Consider the following 21,961-nt stretch of genomic DNA (forward strand, 5'->3'; position numbering starts at 1 on the left):
CAAAGTTATAATTATACATGTGTATATAACGCATACCTTTGTACAACTATATCAACCAGGTATATTTATGGTGTAACTTACACCATAAACATTGGCCTCTTCTGAGGAGGGCTCATCCTGAAATTGAGACATTTCTCACAGACACCCTCTGTGATCCGTTTCTGTGAACCATGTTGACATATGTGGACATTTCTATATGTGACACTGAGTATGTCATTTACATGCCTGACTGTCTTTATGGATTGGCATATGGATCATAAATCAAGGATCTGTAAGAAGTTACAGGAATAAGCTATTTGGAAATGTACCGTACTTACTTTTTTACTTGTGGGGTATTTCCTTACAGCCATATGGCCTTTAAATTCTGTTGTAATTGACAATATGTTTGATAAAGGGGTGTGAACCTTGAATTGTTGCATGTACTATTTTGATTTTGCATAGTAAACCTGCCCTATATCTTGGGGAAGCTAAGACTCCATAAAACATCCTCTGTCCGGCATATGGCTCTAAACCCAAATGTATTGGGTGCAAAACCAAAGGGGGGGTCACAAGTGATCTGCCAACTGTTTATATGTATTTCTCAGCCTTTTAGAATCTTCAGTGCAATCTTTTTAATGAATTAATGGGATCACACTGAATTTTCTTATCAAAAAAACAAAGTTGGGAATTATTTTTTAATAAGTCACTTACTAAAAGAGCCAAAAAAACAGCCTTGGTTTCATTCAAATAATGAAAGCTTTTGTTCTGAACATTCATGACAAGACATGTTCTTGTAACTTTTTTCATTCCAATTATAAGCACTTTTAATTATGCATTCTGCATAGCCTAAAAACAAGCTTCTTATTATGAGCTTATAAATGATTACTGGATTCCTTTAAAAAAGGGAAACATCGAAGGAGGGGACTTTTTTACTTATTTACATATATTTACCACAACCTTGGAGGAAACACCCTGTAGACTAGACTCTAGTCTACAGGAACGGCAATATACAGCATTTTATTACTGGTGAGATTTTTTTTTAACTATCTAAAGTGTACCAAGAGGTATTTAGACATGCATATTCCCTGGACTACAGTTTAATGCTTTTCATGGTGACACCTGGGTAGACAGTAGGTGCTGTTTATTAAAAGTAAAAAGAAAAAAACAATTGTTAGTTTTAACAGGACTATTGAAATAATGTCCTTTTTTTTTAGCTTTTAGGATAAAAAATCTGTATCATACACACAGCCCATTATGCATGGGACATTATAACTTCAGGCTGATTTGTGTAGCCTTCTACTGCAAATCTGCAGAGAAATCTTGTGTTCAGTTACAGCTGCCTGCAGTTCAATTCTGTGAGCAGCTTCATAAAAAAGTAATGTAAACTAATTACATTGTAAGACATTTTGCACTTGATCCTCTTTTTTATGTTTTGTGAGTTAATTTGATTCTGCCACTCCCCACTTGGGAGTTTATTCTGCTATCTGGTTTACTGGCGCCAATCGTCTTGGCATTTGTTAGAATTTAAGGTCGAAGTATGGATATCACAGAGCAGGAAAAGAAAGATATGCCAACAATATACACTAACAAACTAAAAGTTTGTGGACAGCAACATGGCACATATGGAGCCACAGATGTTACTGAGCCCCACAGCAAATTCAGATTAGGACCCCAACACATTGGCAAGTTGGCCTATTATATCAAGATATATTGAACTTACTCACTAATTAGGGCCTCACTGGGGCCCCTACACTCCCCCTGCGACCACAGGGTCTGCTTCCTCTGTAGTTATGCCCATGCATGTACTCTAAGAACTAGCATCCAGATAGATAAGTTTTCATATTTCTAACTGTACCAGATCAACCAAAGATAATTGCTGATAGGTTGTTTGGATTTCTGCACTGGGTCAGAGTTGCATAATGATGCCACAAGTTAAAACATTATGTAATAAAAGGCACTAAGTTTCCTTAAGATGCAGTTTTAGGTCACCTGTTTAAAAGCAAACATCTTAGGAAAACCTAGTGTCATTTATTACATAAGGGGGTCACCCCCATATGTAATAAAAGGCACTAAGTTTTCCCAGCAGCAGTAACCCATAGCAACCAATAAGATGTTTGCTTTTAAACAGGTGACCAGTAAATGCTATCTTTTGATTGGTTGCTATGGGTTAATGCTCCTCGGCAAATGTAGTGCCTTTTATTACATAAGCCCTTAATTTTAAAAAAGTAAAGCCAACTATTTATATATTTCTATAAATAATGCAAACAGAGCTCAGGAACTTTTCTTGTTCAATTTGCGCTGTGTTTAAATTTGTAATCTCAGCAGTGAAGGAAGCAACCAAACTGTTTACTTGCTAGATTCATAATATAACATCAGCTAAAATTAGCAAAGCTATTTACCAGTTCTCAAGAAGACTAATTTAAAGAGAGTTTCACTGAAAACAAAAAAAAAGACATGCAGTTCCCAACTGGCTGAGAGTCAAGTCAGTATCAAAGAAACTACAGAAAGGATATTGGATAGTGAGTTAGAAATGTGTTTTCCTTACAAATACAGGTGTGTGCAGAGCTGTGTTTTCTGTGATCAACACACAAGCACTTCCCATTCTATTAGTGATATAATGTTCTAATTGAAAAGGAAATATATAACGATGTTAGAACTACTCACTTTGCCCATTATGGGGATCACTATAATAGGCCACCACAGGTAGTGCTGCTTTTACAGCTACCAGCTTTTGTCATTGTAGGGGCAAAGAAGGGGGGTGCGACACATACCCTTTAATAAATTAATATGTATACTGGAAAGAATTGCTTAAAATTACATTTTCTTTCACAGTACAAACAACTGTTTTGGTTGGAGGATCTCCTTTCTGAAGCCAGCAGCCCTATGGCATTTGATAAAATTCCACCCATTTCATGTTAGACTGGTGTAGCCAGGCTTGGACTAGGACTCAGAATAGGCCCTGGCGTTTTAAGTGCACAGCAGTCTAAACAGCGCCCCACCAGCCCACTAAATAGTGACTGTCTATGGCATCTTACAAAATTTCCTCTGGCAGATTGCCAGTCCATTTACTCAAATGCACAGATTACACAGTCCGGGCCTGGATGCAGCCTTCTGTTTCTTGGTTAATGTGCATATACAATGGGTAGCAGTGCACGTCCAGTATTGTAAAAGAGGAGGTGGACATGGAGGAAGAGGTTTGAATATGTTGGTGCTTTATAAATGTGTTGTTAATAATAATAATATATTTTAATGTACGGTATTTTATACCGTATAATGTATTTTATACCGTTTATGGATTTTTTTTATTTAGTAAAACAACATTACAAGGCCATTGGTGAGGAACTCTTCCCTTTATGTTCATAAGATGATATGACCTTGGTAGTGTAAGCTGTTTGGATGCTCTTACCCATATTAACAAGCTAAAATATCAGAATAAAATATGAAACTAACCAGGCACTGATGCTTTGTCTTTCACCGTATCACACAGCATTCATTCAGCAATCAAGGGAGTTGTAGCATAAATTGCTGAGAGTCAAACAGTCACGCATTGCCTATTCCTGATCTAGCAGTAAGATCAACTGTACATTAGCAAGGCTCTCTGCAGTAACTGGAAGGACTGTGTATGTTGGCAGCTATGTAGCTGCAAGTTATCTACCAAATCAAGATTTAACACTGAAGACAGCTGGTGAAGGAAAAATCAAAGAAGAAACAATAGGGCAACATATGCTGATGATGGGAAGAGTAAAAAACATCTAGCGTTAACAGAACAGATTTAACATTTCCAATGTTATTTTCATTTTAATGACCCATTTACTACAGAAATAGTCAGTGAATTTGTAATTCAAATATATTTATAGCAGTACGTGCAGAAGTATTTATCAGAATATGTAGATGGGTATAAGAAATATTACGTTACAATATATTTCCGAGGTGTCTTTTCCCGAAGTATATATTTCCTCTATGTGGCAGATTTATCAAAATCTGAGTTAAGAGCTTAAAGGAACAATAACACCAAAAAATGAAAGTGTTAAAGTAATTAAAATATAATGTACTGTTGCCCTGCACTGATAAAACTGGTGTGTTTGCTACAGAAAAACTGCTGAGTAGCCATGGGGGCAGCCATTCATGTTAGAAAAAAGGAGAAAAGGCACAGGTTACATAGAAGGTAACAGGTAAGCTCTGTAGTATATAATGGAGCTTTATCTGTTATCTACTAAGTAACCTGGACCTGTTCTCCTTTGAATGGCTGCCCCCACGGCTACGCAGAAGCTTTGTTTATGTACTATAGTAATATTTCTGAGGCAAAAACCACCAGTTGTACCAGTACAGGAAAACAGTGCATTATACTGTAATTACTTTTATACACGTTAATTTTTTGGTGTTACCGTTCCTTTAATACATAAAAACTCACCCATACTCTTTTTATTCCTAGGGAATATTTTGAGGTATATTTTTATCTTTATTTATTTAAACTAACATTTTTATAAATCTGCCCCATGTGCTGTTACTGTTTACAAGAAAATGTGTGTGTGTTTTTTTGTCACTTAAATGATTTTGATGTCTATGGGGCAGATTTATCAAAATGTGAGTTTAGAGCTTAATACATTAAAACTCCCCCATGTTCTATTCATTCCTATGGAATTTTTAGAAGCGTATTTATCAAATGGGAAGTTCTTACTTTCGCCCATTGATAAATATGATTCTAAAAGTCCCATAGGAGTGTATAGAACGTGGGTGAGTTTCTATGTATTAAGCTCTAAACTCACATTTTGATAAATCTGCCCCTATCAGTCTGAAATTTTCATTCAAATTGTATTTGATACATATTAAGGAGCTTGTGTGCATTTTAGGAATCAACACACACACTCTATAACATACCAATTAGTTAAGAAGAGGAAAAAAGGGCGGGATCAAAGAATACTGCAATCCCTTCGGTAGCGCACTAATATCTTGCATCTAATATACAGTACATGGTGTGCCTCATAGTACTTCCCTCTCGTTTCCCAGCTCTGCGCTGCATAAAGGTTTTTAACCTTTCTAAGTGTAGTTCTAAGAGTGTAAGTTCTCCCTAATGACTCCCCCTTTTCCAGCAGCCACATTGAAAAATTACAGTGCCTTAAGCTGACCATGCATTAAAAGATCTGCTTGTTAAAAGATCCACTTGTTTAGGATGTTTAGGAAACATCCTAAACAAGCGGATGTTTCCCCCGATATGCCCACCTTGAAGTGGGTAAAATCAGATTAATCTGATCATTTGGTCCTCGGGCCAAAAAATCAGATCACATTGATGAGATATAAGCCATTGGCATGAGGACCCCTGTATTGGCCCATGTATGGCCACCTTTACCTTATACCTCCTTACTTAATCTCTTTATACAACACAGGGTTCATTAATAAATGTGCAAAGGAAGCATCTACCCAGGGGCCCACATGTACCCAGGGGCCCACAATCAGTACTTCTGAAACTGCTCATTTTTTTTACCAAATAGAGCTGTATAATATAATAATTAATAGCTGCACAATAGAATAATTAATTTACATTTTTGTATACTTTTTGTCTTTGCAATAAATAATCCTAAGGGAAGTTTCCTATACAAAGCTGTCATCTTCAGCAAATGTAGCAGTAGGTTGGAAGGTTTTATATTTTTATCCTCACTTAGCCCATGTTAAAGGGGGCCTGTAGGTTGCAATACACTCTATGAATGGGTCAAATGAACTGCAAAACTATGCAATTACAGCAATAGATGTGACCTGCACACTGAACTTTGGCCTTATAAGCATATTCTATAATGGGATGGAAATGGGGGGAGGGCCTTTACACCAAGTAGTACACATATACATTTTTACTGTACATGTTGCTTGTGCCATGACCATGACCATGACGATAATTTGAAGTTTGTATTACTACAAGACTCATTCCATTATTTGTTGTGTTATTCTACTTGGCTTTGTATAGTTTCACATTTTCTTCTTTAATATATATGTATATGTTAAAAATACAAAAACCAATAACATAGTAATAACATAATAAAACATAAAGTTTAAAAAATGGTGCCCGTGTGACACCCTATATATTTCGAACAACACCTTTTTTTTTACTGTTCTTTCTGATAGTAAAGATAATAGTACAGATATCACTTCGTTTGTTGCACGCAAATATGCTGGTTATCTGTTCTGATACCCTGCTAATTCCAAGTACACCCCTGCACACTAAGGGGCAGATTTAAGCATACATATAAATTCACCCATGTTCTGTTCATCCCTAATTTTCACCCTTTGATGAATAAGCTTCTAAAAATCCCATAAAAATGAACAGAACGTGGGTGAGTTTTTATGTTTTAAAGGGATACTGTCATGATTTTTTATTTCTAAATTACACTGTTTACATAGCAAATAATTCACTCTAACATTTAAAATTTCATTCTTGAACGCCAGTGAGAATCACATTGCTCCATTCATTTCAATGAGGCTGAAAATCGCAAATGTTTTAATGAACTATGTAAATAAATAAACACATATAATTGCTTGAGACAATGCCAACTGACTTTTATAGCACATTGCCAGCTTTTGCTTGCTGAGTTTTTGCTGGCAACTTTTCACATTTCTTTCTTTAATAAATACATATTATTCAAGGTTTCACAAAATACTTGTGCAAGTATTCACATTTGCTTTTTTCACTTTTTTCTCTAACCAAGAAAATTGATTTTAAATAAATGACCCCCTTAGAAGTGAAATACCCCTTTTTAAAAATCAGAAGCATGTAAATGCAAAGAATATAATCATTTTGTTTTATAGTATGCTGTCCACATAACAAATACTAGCTAAATTATACCATCCATTTAGTGAGGCAAGTGAGTACGCCGCTATGGATCAAATCTGTTTTTTTTTTTTCAAACCAGAAATTATTAGGAAATCAATGGGAGATAAGTTAAAATTGCTCTTTTTCGCTTTCCCATGCAAATCCCTTTACAGAGTCTGCTGCTTATGAAATCAAATTACATTGGGTATTTTGTATTTTTATTCAGAGAAATGACTCTGTATTCCCAGTAATGTTATGTGTGCGTGAGTTCCATAGAAATATACTAAAAGAAATTCTCCCCAATTGTGATTTCTACCTGCTGTTAATCTAATTTAACAGAATACTCATTTGTGGCCTAAGTGAGAAGGAAATGGCATAGATTCCCAGTCGTATAAAGACCATTGTTTGCTCCTTCCATGTAGGAAGACAAAGGATTTAAAACGTAAACAATCACCAAAGCACAATTAGGTATATAGCAGGCAAGAATTATTCCTAAAAAAAAAAAAAAGATGTGCATATTTTCCATCATTAATAATGCCAGTCAGATGTGGAGACATATCCTAGAATTACTAAGAGAGATCACATCAAAAAGCCAAAGTGAAAACGCCTGTAGCCAGTTGGAGAACAGGAGAGCACACGGGGGCTCTGGATCTTTGAGAGTGGAAGACATGTAGGGAAGGTAGAGATATTCAGCATTAATGTGAGGTGTCTCCAGAGGCTGCAGCTTACACATTTGTAGAGAATGAGATTTTGATGCTTTCATTTAAGGAAAGAAACAAAACTAATTAGCCAAGAGAGAATAAGGAATGCAAATGTTTCTGAATGAGATGGGAAAGAGATTAACTCAGCTGGCTAATTCATCATTTGTTGGTACGGTGTAGCAGAGATAAACACTTATTCTGTGCTATAGTGTTTGCATGAAGCATGTTAGTTTGCTATTAAATATACATCTATATATATTCATATATATTCACCTACCAAACACTATCAGTGAATAAAGCACCCTTAGGTACTGTGACAGATTGTTTTTGTGTCTTCAAATAATCCATAGTGGTTAGAAAGTGTATAGGCAGTGAAGGTCTTTTCCTTAGAATTTGTCTCCCTCTTTTCTACTGGGGTTGCTTGGCAACCATTGTAATTTGCTAAATTGCATTAATAATAGGTGCAATATGGGTTAACTTGTCCCTATATTGGGATTAGGATAGGTGCAGTTTTATAGAGAGTCACACTGATAGATAAGGAGAAGTGCACTTACTAAATTGCCTTGCATTATATAGTGTATCTAAGGCTGTCATTGTTTTCCCTCAGCTGTAAACTCGAGTACACACTTCTTGCAAACAATTTATAGCAATTGGCACTTGATTATAAGATTTTTCAGCTGACATAAACACTTGAAAGGCAGAAACTAGCATTAGGTCGCTCTAGATCTGTGTATACTTCCAGGAATTTGTTTTAGAAGAACAATAGAAAGGCTTGCCAATGAGATGGCACACTTCAAAGCTAGCTTAAAAAAGTAATTTCCTACTTGTAGTTGAATAAAGAACCTGAAAGGTACACAGTAGGCAAATGGTCACGAGTAGTAAATAATAACAGGATTGATTTGGGAGGTTCCAATCCTTTTCTATTGGAGACACTAGCTAAGTGGTCTCTAGAGCTTCAAAACTGTAACCTGTACATCTTCCTGTAAATGATTTTGTCAGATTGAAAAATTGAGTATGGATTTATACTATGTTCAAAAATTGGCAACACTTGAATATGTTATTCTTTGTTCGTCTTTGTATTCCTTTGGTGCTTTCTTTCCCGAGAATCCTTTCATATTTGCAGTCTTCCTCGTAGAAAGTTGTTTTTGACATTTTTTGTCTATAGGCAAAAAAAAATGGGCAAACAAAAAGTAACGTGTTATTGTGAACTCTATTGTACTCTTGTCCCTCACTTTGAGAAGTGCATAGAAAATTGCATGGGTGCAGTAAGTAATTGGGGGCTTGGGACCACCAAATGTAAGCTGTCAATCGTCAAATAGGTTCACTGCCACTGCCCACCCCACTTTAATAAAAGGGCAATACTAAGTTTCGGACAAATGCAGGGATCATTATATTTAGAGGCCTCTCTCATCACTATTTTGGCATTGTTGGTTCATTGGGACCTCTTCCCATATTTAGTTGCTCAGCCATGGCGGTATTTGAAAAAAGAAGCCTGCCTTAAGCTGGGCATACACTATAAGACCTGCTCAGTTGTGGAGGTTGCCAAAAGAGAGGATCTTTTCCCCAATATTTCCAACTAAGATGGGTGATTTAGGGCAAATCCGATCATTTAGTCCTAGGGCCAAATGGTCAAATTACTACTATGGGAATACAACCCTTGGATCAAGGACCACATCAATAAGCTGACGTGGTCCACAATTCGATGGGAAAATCAAAATGGGCTGAATGATGGCTGCCCGATTTTCTTGTAGATATTGGTCAGGTAGGCCCTGGACAATTTTCAGACAAATATTGGTCAGGTAGGCCCATTGGAGGGCCCCATACATTGACAGAGAAGTTGCCGATTCAATAGCTTAAATCTGCCTGTGTATGGCCAGCTTTATACCCTGTGAAGCTGAATTTATTTTTTTTGGAAAAGTGGGAGAGACTTTCACAAAGCAAACATCAAAAGAAAGTCACTAGTTCCAGCCTAAAGAATCTGGTTGTTCATTGGAGTCCTAACTCCAGATATAAACTACAATATACCTTTGAAAGATGTTGTGCATCCCCATTCGGGGTGTGTGCTAGCTTGTGCAGGTTCAAACACCATACACAAAGTGGTTGCATTATTGTGATTATTTAGCCTATTAATGTGAATAAGGCAACTGTGATAGACAATATGTAAAGTACAGGGCTGCTTTTGTTATAAACTGAGCATGAGTTAAGAAGGTGCACACTAAAATTAAAGCAAACTTTTTGAAAGTGAGAAAATCACCCTTAGGTATCTTTTTTTAATATCCTCATTCTAATTATATTCTAACTGTACTTTATAAGGAGCAGAAGAAAGGCAGATTTCGACATCGCAGAGGATCACTGTTCATTTCTGCTGTAGAGCTAGAAGAATCAAACTAAAGCGACACATAATCTTTCTAAATTAAAAATGAACAACTCTTCTGGGCTTCTAATTAAGTGTGAAACTTTATCTTAACTCCATTGCTGATTTTTGCATGCTTAATATAAACATTTATCTGGATGTAACAGCCTGCAGGGAAAGACCTACAATGTAATTTTTGTTTTAAAGAAAAAATGAGTGAGAGAATAAACCGACATGTAGGTATAGGATTATAAGAAGTTGTTTTTTTTAACATTGTATTGTTTGACTTGTACACTTTATAGTACAGTTATAGTAGTTACAGAACTATACAGTACAGTGCTCACAACATGCTGTATTTTAGCTTGTAGCAAACTACAATCATCATCATCAGCCAGGTGGTGATATATAATTTAGCGATTTAGCACTAGCATCCTTGCAGCAGTCACGGACTAGCAATCTGTAGATTCTGGCAAATGCCAGAAGTGCTGCTGTAAAATGCCACAGACAATCACTATTTATTTGGCTGGTGGGGTCTGTTTGGGCCCCTTTTTTCTTGGAATGCCAGGGTCTATTTTGAATCCCAGTGCAACCCTGCCTCACAACACAATAAAATGTTCTTCCTGAAATCATTCTTAAGCCTTCAGATTAAAAGCATACTGTTGTCTTGACTGTTACCTGAAAATATTTAGTATTCTGCACGTTAGAGACGCTTTGAAAAGAAAAATGGATACATGGATTTACAGTACTTAAAAAAAAGCTGTTATCACTTTCTTTTTCTTTTATAGTGGCACCTACTTCCTGGTGCTCATGTGGCAACTTCTATTTCCTTTCTGACAAACAACTGTCATTATAAAAAGGATTTTACATATTTGGGGGGAGATCCACTAAGACATGAACGCTCCGAGCATACTTTTGCCGTTTTTTTCGCGCTCACGCGAAAAATTCGGAGAGGCTCTGCTGCTGTTTACAATGGTCAGTACGAAAATTTTGTGCCTTTCGGATCGCCAGTACGATATTATCGAGAGTAATACGATTTTTTCGTAAGCATTTTCGGGATATTTGCGATCTTCAGAAATTTTCGTTTCCAATTCGAATTTTTCCCATTCATGATTCGAATTCATGGATTACTAAATCTGCCCCATAGTCTATATGAGAGTCAGTGTCTCACAGAACAAAACATGATCAATTACCCTTTATCTGTAAGACTCATTAACATTTACTGCACTGATGCTCAGAGGTACCTTTGACTGGTTCAACAATGAGAGTAAAAGAACTAAGAGTACTGAAAGGACGTGAAAAGGCTAATTCACAACATATTAGGCACCCTGCCCTGTGAATTAAATCACAAAGGACTGCATCCTTTTAACATCAACATAAACCTTCCCTTAAATTTTGTTTTTATTGAGCCCCATAGCTCTGCAATGTAGGCATCCCAAGATTAATTTACAGAGGCAAGATTATCCATTGACAATCACCCCAATTAGGGCTACTATAGTTATCTAACACATACAGGGTCATTTACAATTCCCTATGCAATGTGCAAAGTGTAAAAAAAAATGGGCAGTTGCTTTGCCTACTGGGTGGGGCACTGTGTGAATAGCCAAATGGCTCTGCTCTTGCCAAAGGGGAGGCACATAAGCATCCTTCCCTCCCATTCTTACCTTGATGTCATTCTGAGGCGCAAGTTAGGAGAGGCAGGATTTTTCATCCGGCACAATACTATAGAGGACAATACTATAGAGAACACAGTGTATTTTGTTTCTTCACAATATGCAATCTTTTGGTATTTTATCATAGTGTGACATTACTGTGTTTAGTTGTTCAGAGCTAGCAAAAACTGCAATGCTTTTGGTTTCCAATGAAACAAAAAAACAGGCAGGATTCTTGCAGGGTAAATTAAATGGGCTGTTGGCCCTGGAGGACTTGGAAGATTTATTTTATGCATTGTTAACAGTGCTGCTTTGTGGTGTTACGTTAGTTTACTACTTGATTTTTATGAGCAGTTTGTATGTTCTCTCCAGTTATTCTGGTTTCCTCTTACTCTTCAAAAACATACAGGCATTAGTGTGTGTAACTGGGACCTTGGATTGTATAACTGACTGGGGCAGGGATAGATGAAAATAATGTATAACCTTTTCAAAGTAGCCCAAAGTTGCCTAAAGTGGAAACTTTGGACTGCTTGGCAGCGCTTTTCACTTTACTGCTGGTGGGAAGGAAACTAGGGATGCTTTTTTGCCTTTAGTAGTGCCATTGCCTAAATGCTACAGAATATGTCACGGCAATGTAAACAAAGGATAATAATGATATTGTCGGTAAATCAATTTTGCAGCATTGTTTTACGGAATCTTAGATATTAATAGGGTAGAAATACTAATCTTAAAGGATTTTCAACTGCTAAAGACACCCATTGCAAGAAATCAGAAGTTAGCTTCCAACAAACAGACCATAATCCGTTGCTATAGGTTATGAGACTGAAGCCATGAACCTGTTTATGTTGATAAGATGTCAAATTGGTTGAAAAGGCAATAACCTCTGTTGGGAGTATCTGTGAAAGAAAGTCATAAAAAGTATTCTCCAAATACCTTCAAATAAGTAAGCCAAACACTCCAGGGTGCCTAACGAGGAAAAAAGTTTAAATTTTGCTATAAGGCCAACTCCTAAATTTTGTATATTCCATTATACAAACAGCATTACCACTTTTGCAAGGAAGTGTTTCTGGCCAATGCTAGAGGGAGTTAGACGCTGACATCACAGCCAGGAAATAGGCGGATTGGGGCAGCTCTGGGGAGCTGGATCTGGTAAGAATGATTATAGAAGGCATAAATTAGCATGTCAGGGAGGCATAACAGTGCAGAGAGATGAGGATATGATGGGAAATTACAAATTCAGATTGCTAGCTGGTGGTTTATTGGCCGATTGCAACACTACTCTACAAGTGATCCCTCAATATTGCAAATGTTCAAGTCATGCATTTTTGAGCCAATATTCGCCCCACTGGAGTTATCAGGCATTCCTTTACTTGCAGATAGCCACTGGTGGACAAAATGCTATGAGTGAATTAGCCTTAAAGATACATGTTTAAGTGTCTTGAAATGTGTGTTTTGTATTCTCTTTTAGTCAAGAAAGTAATTATCCACATGCAATGTGTGTGGGTGGGGAAGTCACCGTAAATTCCTCTAAATAAATAACTCCAATGTATAAGCGAGAGCTTGATTCAGCATGTTTCAGATCTATAATACCTATCTTGAACTGAAAGAGAGCTCAGCTATTTTTCTTATTAATGCACCGTGCTTCCATATGTTAGTGCTCCATAAACAGCAGCCCATTTATCCGACAAGAACACCGGCACCAGTCCCCAGAGGAATGGTATAGGAATAACTGCTGTGAAACAATGGCAGGCAAAGCCACACATACATCAATTATACACACTGAGGTTTACAGCTTCTTACACAAAAAAAGAGAGAAACAAAAAAAAAACTCACTTTGAATAGAAATACCTTCAATGTCATTTTCTTCTGGGCTACCATCCAAGTTTCTTATTTCCACTATTTTTGTCCTTTAAATCAGCTGTCAAATGAGATCATTTTTGTAATTTAGTAACCAAGCTTCAACCTCTCCAACAGAGAGATCAGAGACAACCTATTGTATAAATCAGAATGAAAAGGATCCGGCATTATGCACACATTCTTTTTCTAACTCTGATGAGCTGTTTACCTAGACAGTATGTAAAAACTAGATAGCCTGTAATGAGCATTTACCCTAGCAGTATGACTACAATTTAAATTCATTTCTTTGATAGGGCGCCTTTTAATCTTGATGCTGTCCTCTAAGCAATAAAAATATGCTATTTAGAAGAACCACAACTGTAATGGACATGAGTATACTGGATTAACTGCTTTTATTTCCTTTACTAATAAAATTTCAGTAGTTACAGCTAATGACAGAAGATAAGTGGGTTAAGCAGTGTAATGTTATGTTATTTTAAAATCACTCAGCTGAAACGTATGACTCTATAAGCTCCCATAACAATGACTGCCACTGTATATATTCTAACATTTATCAGTTGTTAGTGATGTTAAACAGGGCCACTTATGTAAAAATCAAAAAAGATAAATAATGATGCATTCCATGAAAACAGAATCATTTGGCCTTAATATTTTCCAATCCAATATTAGGGTTGCCACCTGTCTGGTTTACACCTGGACAGCCAAGTTTTCAGAAGGGCTGCCCAGGACAAAATCTTCTGCCCGGTTTCCCAAATAAGGAAAACTGGGCAGGACTCTAACACTGATGCAGTGATCGTTCAATCACTGATCGCTGTGTCATAGCCCCTCCCCCATTACATCAAGGCCCCACTTCCACCATGGCCCGCTGTGTCAGGGCCCCGCCTCCTCCCGCCCAACGTGACGTCATCCCACCCCCTGCCCGGCTAAGAAAGCCAGCATAGGTGGCAACCCTAATTGTTGGCAGCATTAGAGAGCAATTAGGGCACTGATATTCGGGAATTAATATTCAAACCAAGGAATGGTGTCTGCTGGGCCAGCAAATGTTAATTTGCCATGTTCATAATGTTTAGAGAGAATCCCTTTTTTAAAGGGAGCTCTCCTTCCAAAAAATGTTTCTGCACAATTAAAGAAACTGTAATGTTTTCCAATACACAGTCATTTGTAAATTTAACTGCAGCTGAAAGCAGTATTTGTTTGTCTCTCTTGATTTTCTGGTTCTGACTCTTAAAACGAAGTGACAAAAGTCAGTTCCCCTCCAGGTTTGTTAATTAGCTGTGTGATGCAACATTGTTTTAGGAGTTGGAGCATACAATATAAACAGATTGATACTGCTTCCAACAGAAACTACAGTGGTGTAACTAGTGGGGAGCAGCCCGCATGGTCTAATAAGAACCTATTCCAATGGGGCTGGGGGGTTCCACAATTGGAGTCTCTTGTGGAAAGGCCTACACTGCTTTCAGAAATCACACAAATTTTCCTCTTGCAGGCGTCTTCACGTGACTTCAGAAAGCCAAACAATACATAGACCTTTCCACTGGCGACTCCAATTGTTGCCGGTGGAAAGGCATTTTGGAGCGGTTATTTGCCTGCTGCAGCAAAGATCTACCACTGGCGACTAACTCGATCCATGGGCTATCAGCCTTAAAAGTTAAATTTTTCCATCAACAAAAACGACCATTTCAAGCGATATTGTCTGTGCTTGGCCTGCAAACAATTGGATAATGGTCAAATTTCATTGCTAACAACAAAAATTTTCAAACCTGCCGGATCAATTTTCTGACTAATGTTGGATGAAAAATCGCTTTATGTGTGATCATTGGTGCCCACTATCATCATAAACGACCATTTCAAGCGATATTGTCTGCGCTTGGCCTGCAAACAATTGGATAATGGTCGAATTTCATTGCTAACGAAAAAAAATTTTCAAACCTGCCGGATCGATTTTCTGACTAATGTTGGATGAAAAATCGCTTTATGTGTGATCATTGGTGCCCACTATCATCAAAAACGATCATTTCAAGCGATATTGTCTGCGCTTGGCCTGCAAACAATTGGATAACGGGCAAATTTCATTGCTAACAACAAAAATTTTCAAACCTGCCGGATCGATTTTTTGACTAATGTTGGATGAAAAATCGCTTTATGTGTGATCATTGGTGCCCACTAACCTTACGATCATATGACAGATTTGTTGGATCTCACTGAAATTGGTCATTAAGGAGAGAAAAATCTTGTGTATGGCCAGCTTAACATTATTTCCCTTTACTGCTTTGAAGATCTAGAAATTACTTGAGCTCCTAAACTGCTTTTCCTTTTGGTCACTGTGCTCTTTGAAGAGACCAACACAGACATTGCATTGAAATCATTGTCACAAATAGCTTGGAAAAAACTTTACATAAAAGAGTCAGATTTTAGAAATATGCAAATTTCTAGAATAGATCTTGTCATTCAGCCTTTTATCTATTCACAGACACATCTCCCTGTCTATTATCCATCTGATAACTGATAAGGACACTTTCAGGCAGAATTAAGATTTTAATAAAATTCTTCCTATCTCTGTCTTGTCATGATGACTGATCTGCTTAAAAAAAAAAAAGGAAAAAGATGATGAACCAGAAAAAACACGCTGTGTTAAATCAGATGCATATATGTGCAAATTACTGTGAGTCACACATAAGTCGTCAAGATGCTTGAGGTTACCCATCCATTGCCACAGCTCTGTATGATAGCAATGTTCATTGTGTTGCAGCTGCTAAGTAAAAAGCAAGGACAGGAATTTAGTCTAACATTATCATTTATTTTACTTGAATGATTTAAGCAGGAAATACCATATAGTATGTATATAGTATATGAACCAATTAAAAGTGTCTTTTATTTCATGTACAATTTACATGATGCAACTGAACATTTCTTTTTACAAATCTTCATATTTTTGTTTTATATTTTTATGAAATGAAATGTGTATGAAATTTATACTGTAAATGCATTGCCAGGATCCCCCTGTCTTTCTCAACTTGGTGGGAGTTTGAATGTCATCTGTGTGATTATTATCATTCTCTATTTATACAGTGCCGACATATTGCTCAGCACTTTTACAGAGATTATACATCATCTGTATTTTAACTAGGGATTCACCGAACCCAATTTTTCTATTCTAATTAGAATTTGGAAGGGTTAAATGTTGCTTTTTATGCCTTCCGTGTTTATCCGGTGACATTAACCCTTCCAAATCCTAATTAGCATTTGCTAACTATGATTCGGATTCAGTTTGGCCAGGACCGTAGATTCGGCCAAATCTGAACCCTGCCAAAAAATGCAGAATCCTGGCCGAATACCGAACCAAGTTCTGGATTCAGTGCATCCCTAATTTTAACTTTCTATTTTTCTGTCTTGCAAGATAAATTAATAGAGGGATTAACTGAATTTATAGCCGGACTTCAAATAATTTGTACTACCCAGTAATTTCGAGTGAGTTGAGAAGACAAAGTGAGTTGAGAAGTCTAAAGTGCATACATGCACAGATGTAGACCCACAACCAGTAACAGAAACGGTCTACAATGGCACAGTTGCACTGTATCTTCTATTAGAGAGTTTATTAAAGCAATAATCTCTTTTATATAATGTGCAATGCTGCCATATGGACCTGTTAGTGTGCACAATAGAAGAAAATGCAGCAGAATAACCATGGTAGCAGACTTACCTAATATTTTGCCATACTGCCTAGAGGAACAGCATATGCAGATGTTGAGATCAGGACACAAACAAATGGTATATAACTATGAAAAGGTAAGAAGTTTAGGAAGGATAGTTCTGTATTTATCTAAACCCAAGATAAGGCTAATACCACATCAATAAGCTTTTGGGAGTGTAGGGATAGATTCTCGCCCTGCATTTAAGAATCTGCCATCTGGCAATGCCCTAAAGAGGGAATATCAGTTATCAGTTCAGACTGGAGTAGTATATTGGGAACATATTAGAATCACACAGAAGGATGGGACAGAAAAGAATATATATGGAAGCAGCTCAAATCATAACATATATATTTATTTTTTAAAATTATTGGGACTACAAGGCTGAAGGCAAGGAGTTTGGCTATTAATATACCTATTACTTTTTTTCCACTTCCTGCTGTTACAATTGTTTTTACTACTGGTACAGGCAAACAGAACTGCAGAAAAGTGACCAAGTATGGCCCCTCATAGGGTATAAATATGTTAGACCATGGTCCAGTCTATTGGGTTCTGTAGAAGATCAGCTTGTGTTTGGTCGCCTTAAGGGGAGCTAGTGAGCATATAGCTTTAAGCAACATGGCGCTATAATGTATGACTTCTCTATGAGAAGATGCAAAAAAATTACATTTTCTATTCAAAGGGAAAATGTTTGGGCACACAGGCCCATACTTGCAATCTATGAATTCTGGCAAATGCCAGAGGAGCTGCTGTAAGATGCCATAGACAGTCAATGTTTGTTGGGCTGGTGGGGGCTGTTTGGGCTATTGTGTACTTGAAATGCTAGGGCCTATTTTGAATTCTAGTCTGGACTTGCTTTCAAGTGTGGAATAGCAATCCCCCAAACATAACCGATACAAAACTCATATTCCTGAGTGTTCAGGTTCCCCATCCTAAGTCTGTAATGGTGTTCTTTAGAAAGTGCTGCATAAGTAATAGGTTTCTGTATAGTTTTTTGTAGTAGGAGTTTCAGCAATGATCGCTGCACAGACCATTAGTACACACTGTGGCAATAAAACTCATCCTGCATTGTGATGTGATCTTTTTAACTGCCTTGTATTATTGATTTTGCTTTAAAACATAGTAGATTGCAATTGCCCACATTAAATTGATGGGGAGATGAAAGTGTAGATTCTTTTGTTACAGTCTAACACCTGTTTTAGATATTTTTTCTTGTGCACCAACTGTTTATTACACTGACTCCAAGGGCTGTATATATAGTCATGGCTGAATTTGTACTACTGATGTAGCAAGAAGTTTACATAAGGTGTTTATTATATCTAGCTATGTTTTGGCTTCAATTATCCAGTTGTTCCATTTTGTTTTCGCATAAAATGCCTGGATCATTTTTGAAAGCATATAAGGGCTTTTGTACATGCAGTTGCTGTCCCCACAATTTCATAGTCAGTTGCATGTAAAACCACTTTGATTAAAGGTACTTGCATTTATATGTGCTTCTTGCACTTCTGTATAGTTACATGTTCCCTATGCACTGGGTAGTGGCTGAGTACTAGTCTCAAAGGGCATTATAAATGCTGGGCCTTATCCCTCCCAGGTCCCAGCACACTTGCAGGACAGTCTTTGCTCATCAATTGCTGAACAGAGCACTCAACGGCTACTACCCTAATCACAGGCCCTTGGTTGGGAATATACAAATACGGCCCTGCTTTAGGACAGTTAGGGGTGGGATTTAAAGTACCTATTTGCTTTCCAAGAGACACCTGATTTGATTAAGGCAAATATCTAGTCTGACTCCTTATTTTATGTCCTATACATGGTATTTTGGTGGAATTACTGAATTACATATGGCTATAACCTTACTTTACACTAGTACAGGGATCCTTAACCTTTCTTACTTGTGAGCCACAGTCAAATGTAAAAAGACTTGGAGAGCAACACAACAGTTCATGGAGGTGCCAAATAAGGGCTACGATTGGCTATTAGGTAGCCTCTATGCACACTATCAGCTTACAGGAGGCTTTATTTGGTAGTAAATCTTGTTTTTATTCAACCAAAACTTGCCACCAAGTCAGGAATTCAAAAATAACTACCTGGTTTGGGGGCACTGAGAGCAACATCCAAGGGTATGGTAAGCAACATGTTGCCCCTGAGCCACTGGCTGGGGATCACTGCACTAGTAGGAACTTTGGGGACTGATCAAAAAAAAAGGAAAAAAGCAGATGGAATAAAAAAATATATATTTCAGCCTATATCTGCTCCCTTGTATGATATTTCAGCCCTCACAAGATTTATTGCACAAATTTACCAAATATGGGGGCAGATTTATAAAAAAAAAACAAAAAAAAAACAGATGTGAAAAAAATAACTGCAACAAAACCTGTGTGACTTTTCTTCTCGAATGATAGCTTATTTAGGAAAAAACTCAAATGTTTTAATAACTGGGAAAATAAACAAAGTTGTAAGAGAAAATTCTCATTGACTTCTATGCTGAGTTTTTCCTGATTTTTTTTTTGTGGTTGCTAAGAATATAGGTAGTAATTCCAAATCAAGATTGTTTAGGCATTGACTTTAATATCAGTCAGAGGGATTATGCTTCAAAATTGGACCTATGCTTGTACTCCAGCTGGTAAAACTTAAATGCATTCTGTATCTTAGCCGGGTTGCGCTGTGTATTCGGGTGGGGAAGTCTATTTATTCTGTCTTAATAAATGGTGGATGTAGTATTCTATGTCAATGCTCATCAGGAAGTAGTTAGAGGGAAGCGCAGCAGGAAGAGCTTGGCCCAACCCACTCACAACCCACCTGTGTTGTATGAATGCCGGGTTTAACCTGCCTGACCCGCAGATAAACCCACAGTTCCCATGGGTTTCGACAGGCCCGAGTTTGTGGCAAGGCCACAAAGGCCCGGGCCTAGGGCGGCACAAACATAGGGGTGGCATGCCCCACTGCAAATTTTCAAATTTTTCTCTCATACAGAGCAATGGGGACCCACTGCTCCGTATGGGAGTTTAAACTTTGGCGCACGCGCGTTCGTTGGGGGGGGGGGCGCAGAATGAGGGTGGCCTTGGGGCATCCCTAATAGAAATCCGGCGCTGGGTTTCAATAGAATCTGTAATGTATACTTTCACTATACATTAAAGAAGAACTATACCTTCAGTATAATAACTTAATTAGATGACTGTATACAGCAGGGGTCCCCAACCAGTGGCTCAGGGGCAACATGTTGCTCACCAACCCCTTAGATGTTGCTCTCAGTGCCCCCAAACCAGGTAGTTATTTTTGAATTCCTGACTTGCTGGCAAGTTTTGGTTGAACAAAAACAAGATTTACTACAATTAGCCTCCTGTAAGCTGATAGTGTGCATAGAGGCTACCTAATAGGCAATGTTAGCCCTTATTTGGCATCTCCATGAACTTTTATGATGCTTGTGTGCTCTCCAAGTCTTTTTACATTTGACTCATGAGTAAAGCTGGCCATACACGTGGCGATCTGACGATGTTTCGTGCGACCATCGGTCACACGAAACATCATCAGATCCGCCACACACCATTCAGGGCTGAATCGGCAGGTAAGGAGGTAGAAACAATAGGATTTCTACCTCCTTCTGTCGATTCAGCGCTGAAGGGAAATTTTGGTCAGGCGCCCGATCAAAATTTTCAAACTGGTCCGATTGGCGAGTCGGCCGATATCAGCAGCTTCCTGCGATATCGGTCGACTCGCCGGCATACCATACACGCACCAAATATTGTACGAAACGAGGTTTCGTACGATATTATCGGTGCGTGTATGGCCACCTTAAGGGTGAAAACACACAGAGCTACTAGTAGCAGTTACTTGTCATGGCTACAGAAACACACAATGCTGATCATTGTCATTGTTTCTACATGTGTTTTAGTAGGGGCAATTCTCAGTATTGTCTATGGCAGGGTATTTTCAGGAGTTTAGTAGCCGTGACAAGTAGCTGCTACTAAGTACCTCCGTGTGTCTTCACAATAAGAAAGGTTGGGGATCCCTGGTATACAGTATATATACAGTATTGTCTATGGCAGGGTATTTTTTTAAATTTAGTAGCCGTGAAAAAGTAGCTGCAACTAGTAGCTCAATGTGTCTTCACCCTGTCATAGACAATACTGAGAATTGCCTTTGCTAAAACAAACAGTTATCAGTAAATGATCAGCATTGTCTATTTAAGTAGCTGCTACTAGTAGCTCTGTGTGACTTCACCCTTAAAGTTCTTACCATAGAAAAAAAAAAAAATCTCCTGACTATCCCAAAACAGACCTTGGGAGTTGTGTGCTGAAGTGCAGGTTCAATAGGTGGGAGGAGGAGCAGAGGCTGCTAGCACCACCCTGTCTAGCCTGCAGCTTTCCCTCCCCCAGATCTCCTTAGTCCTGTAGTGAGAGTATCACCGCAGTGCTCTCCTCCCGCTGCCGCTACTGCCGCCGCCGCTGCTGTAGCCTGTGGAGCTGTGGCTGTGATTCAGTGGCAGCCCTGTGAGTGCAGGAGCGTCTCCATCTCAGAGCCGGAATCGCTGCCTCTCTCTCTCCAGCCATGAGGGAGCTGCTGAAAGGGTGAGTTGTGAGAGGAATGTGCGGATCAGCTGGGCTTTGTGCGAGCTTTCTCCTCCAGCTGAAACTTTGTGCGAGAGCACAGGGGCTGCCGCTGCTGAGCGCTTGGGTTTCTGGATGGCATGTTGGGATGTGCTAGAGTTTCCTTGGGCTCTGGGAGCCGCAGGTATGTTGGGACATGTTGCACGGAGGGCTGACACCTTCCCAGCCTCTGCTTCATGTGCTTTCTGCTGATTTGCTAATGCACATCGGTGTGTTGTTCCGATGGAAGCACTGCCGGTTATTCCAGCAACCTGCAGCTCCCCAGCTGCTGTTTTATTAGCACCCCAAGCCTGTGACTGCGGGGCATTCTGGGATTTGTAGTTC

At 38.3% G+C, this 21,961-nt stretch overlaps 1 protein-coding gene across 5 annotated transcripts in view; it reads left to right on the plus strand.

Annotated features, from left to right (window-relative positions):
* The window catches only part of dmd.3 (LOC105946662), a 1,093,908-nt gene that overhangs the window by 967,369 nt on the left and 104,578 nt on the right, over positions 1-21,961 (plus strand). The window contains exon 1 of one of the 5 annotated variants that reach the window (XM_031897000.1): positions 21,336-21,598. The exons of 3 other annotated variants lie outside the window; for them this stretch is intronic. In XM_031897000.1, coding sequence (XP_031752860.1) covers positions 21,579-21,598 — 20 coding nt within the window. In that variant the 5' untranslated portion in view covers positions 21,336-21,578. Of the gene's footprint in view, positions 1-21,335; positions 21,599-21,702; positions 21,762-21,961 lie in introns of those variants that run through there. One more of the 5 variants, XM_031896999.1, reaches the window with a different exon arrangement.

The sequence above is a fragment of the Xenopus tropicalis genome, chromosome 2, assembly GCF_000004195.4.
Source record: "Xenopus tropicalis strain Nigerian chromosome 2, UCB_Xtro_10.0, whole genome shotgun sequence".
Lineage (NCBI taxonomy): Eukaryota > Metazoa > Chordata > Amphibia > Anura > Pipidae > Xenopus > Xenopus tropicalis.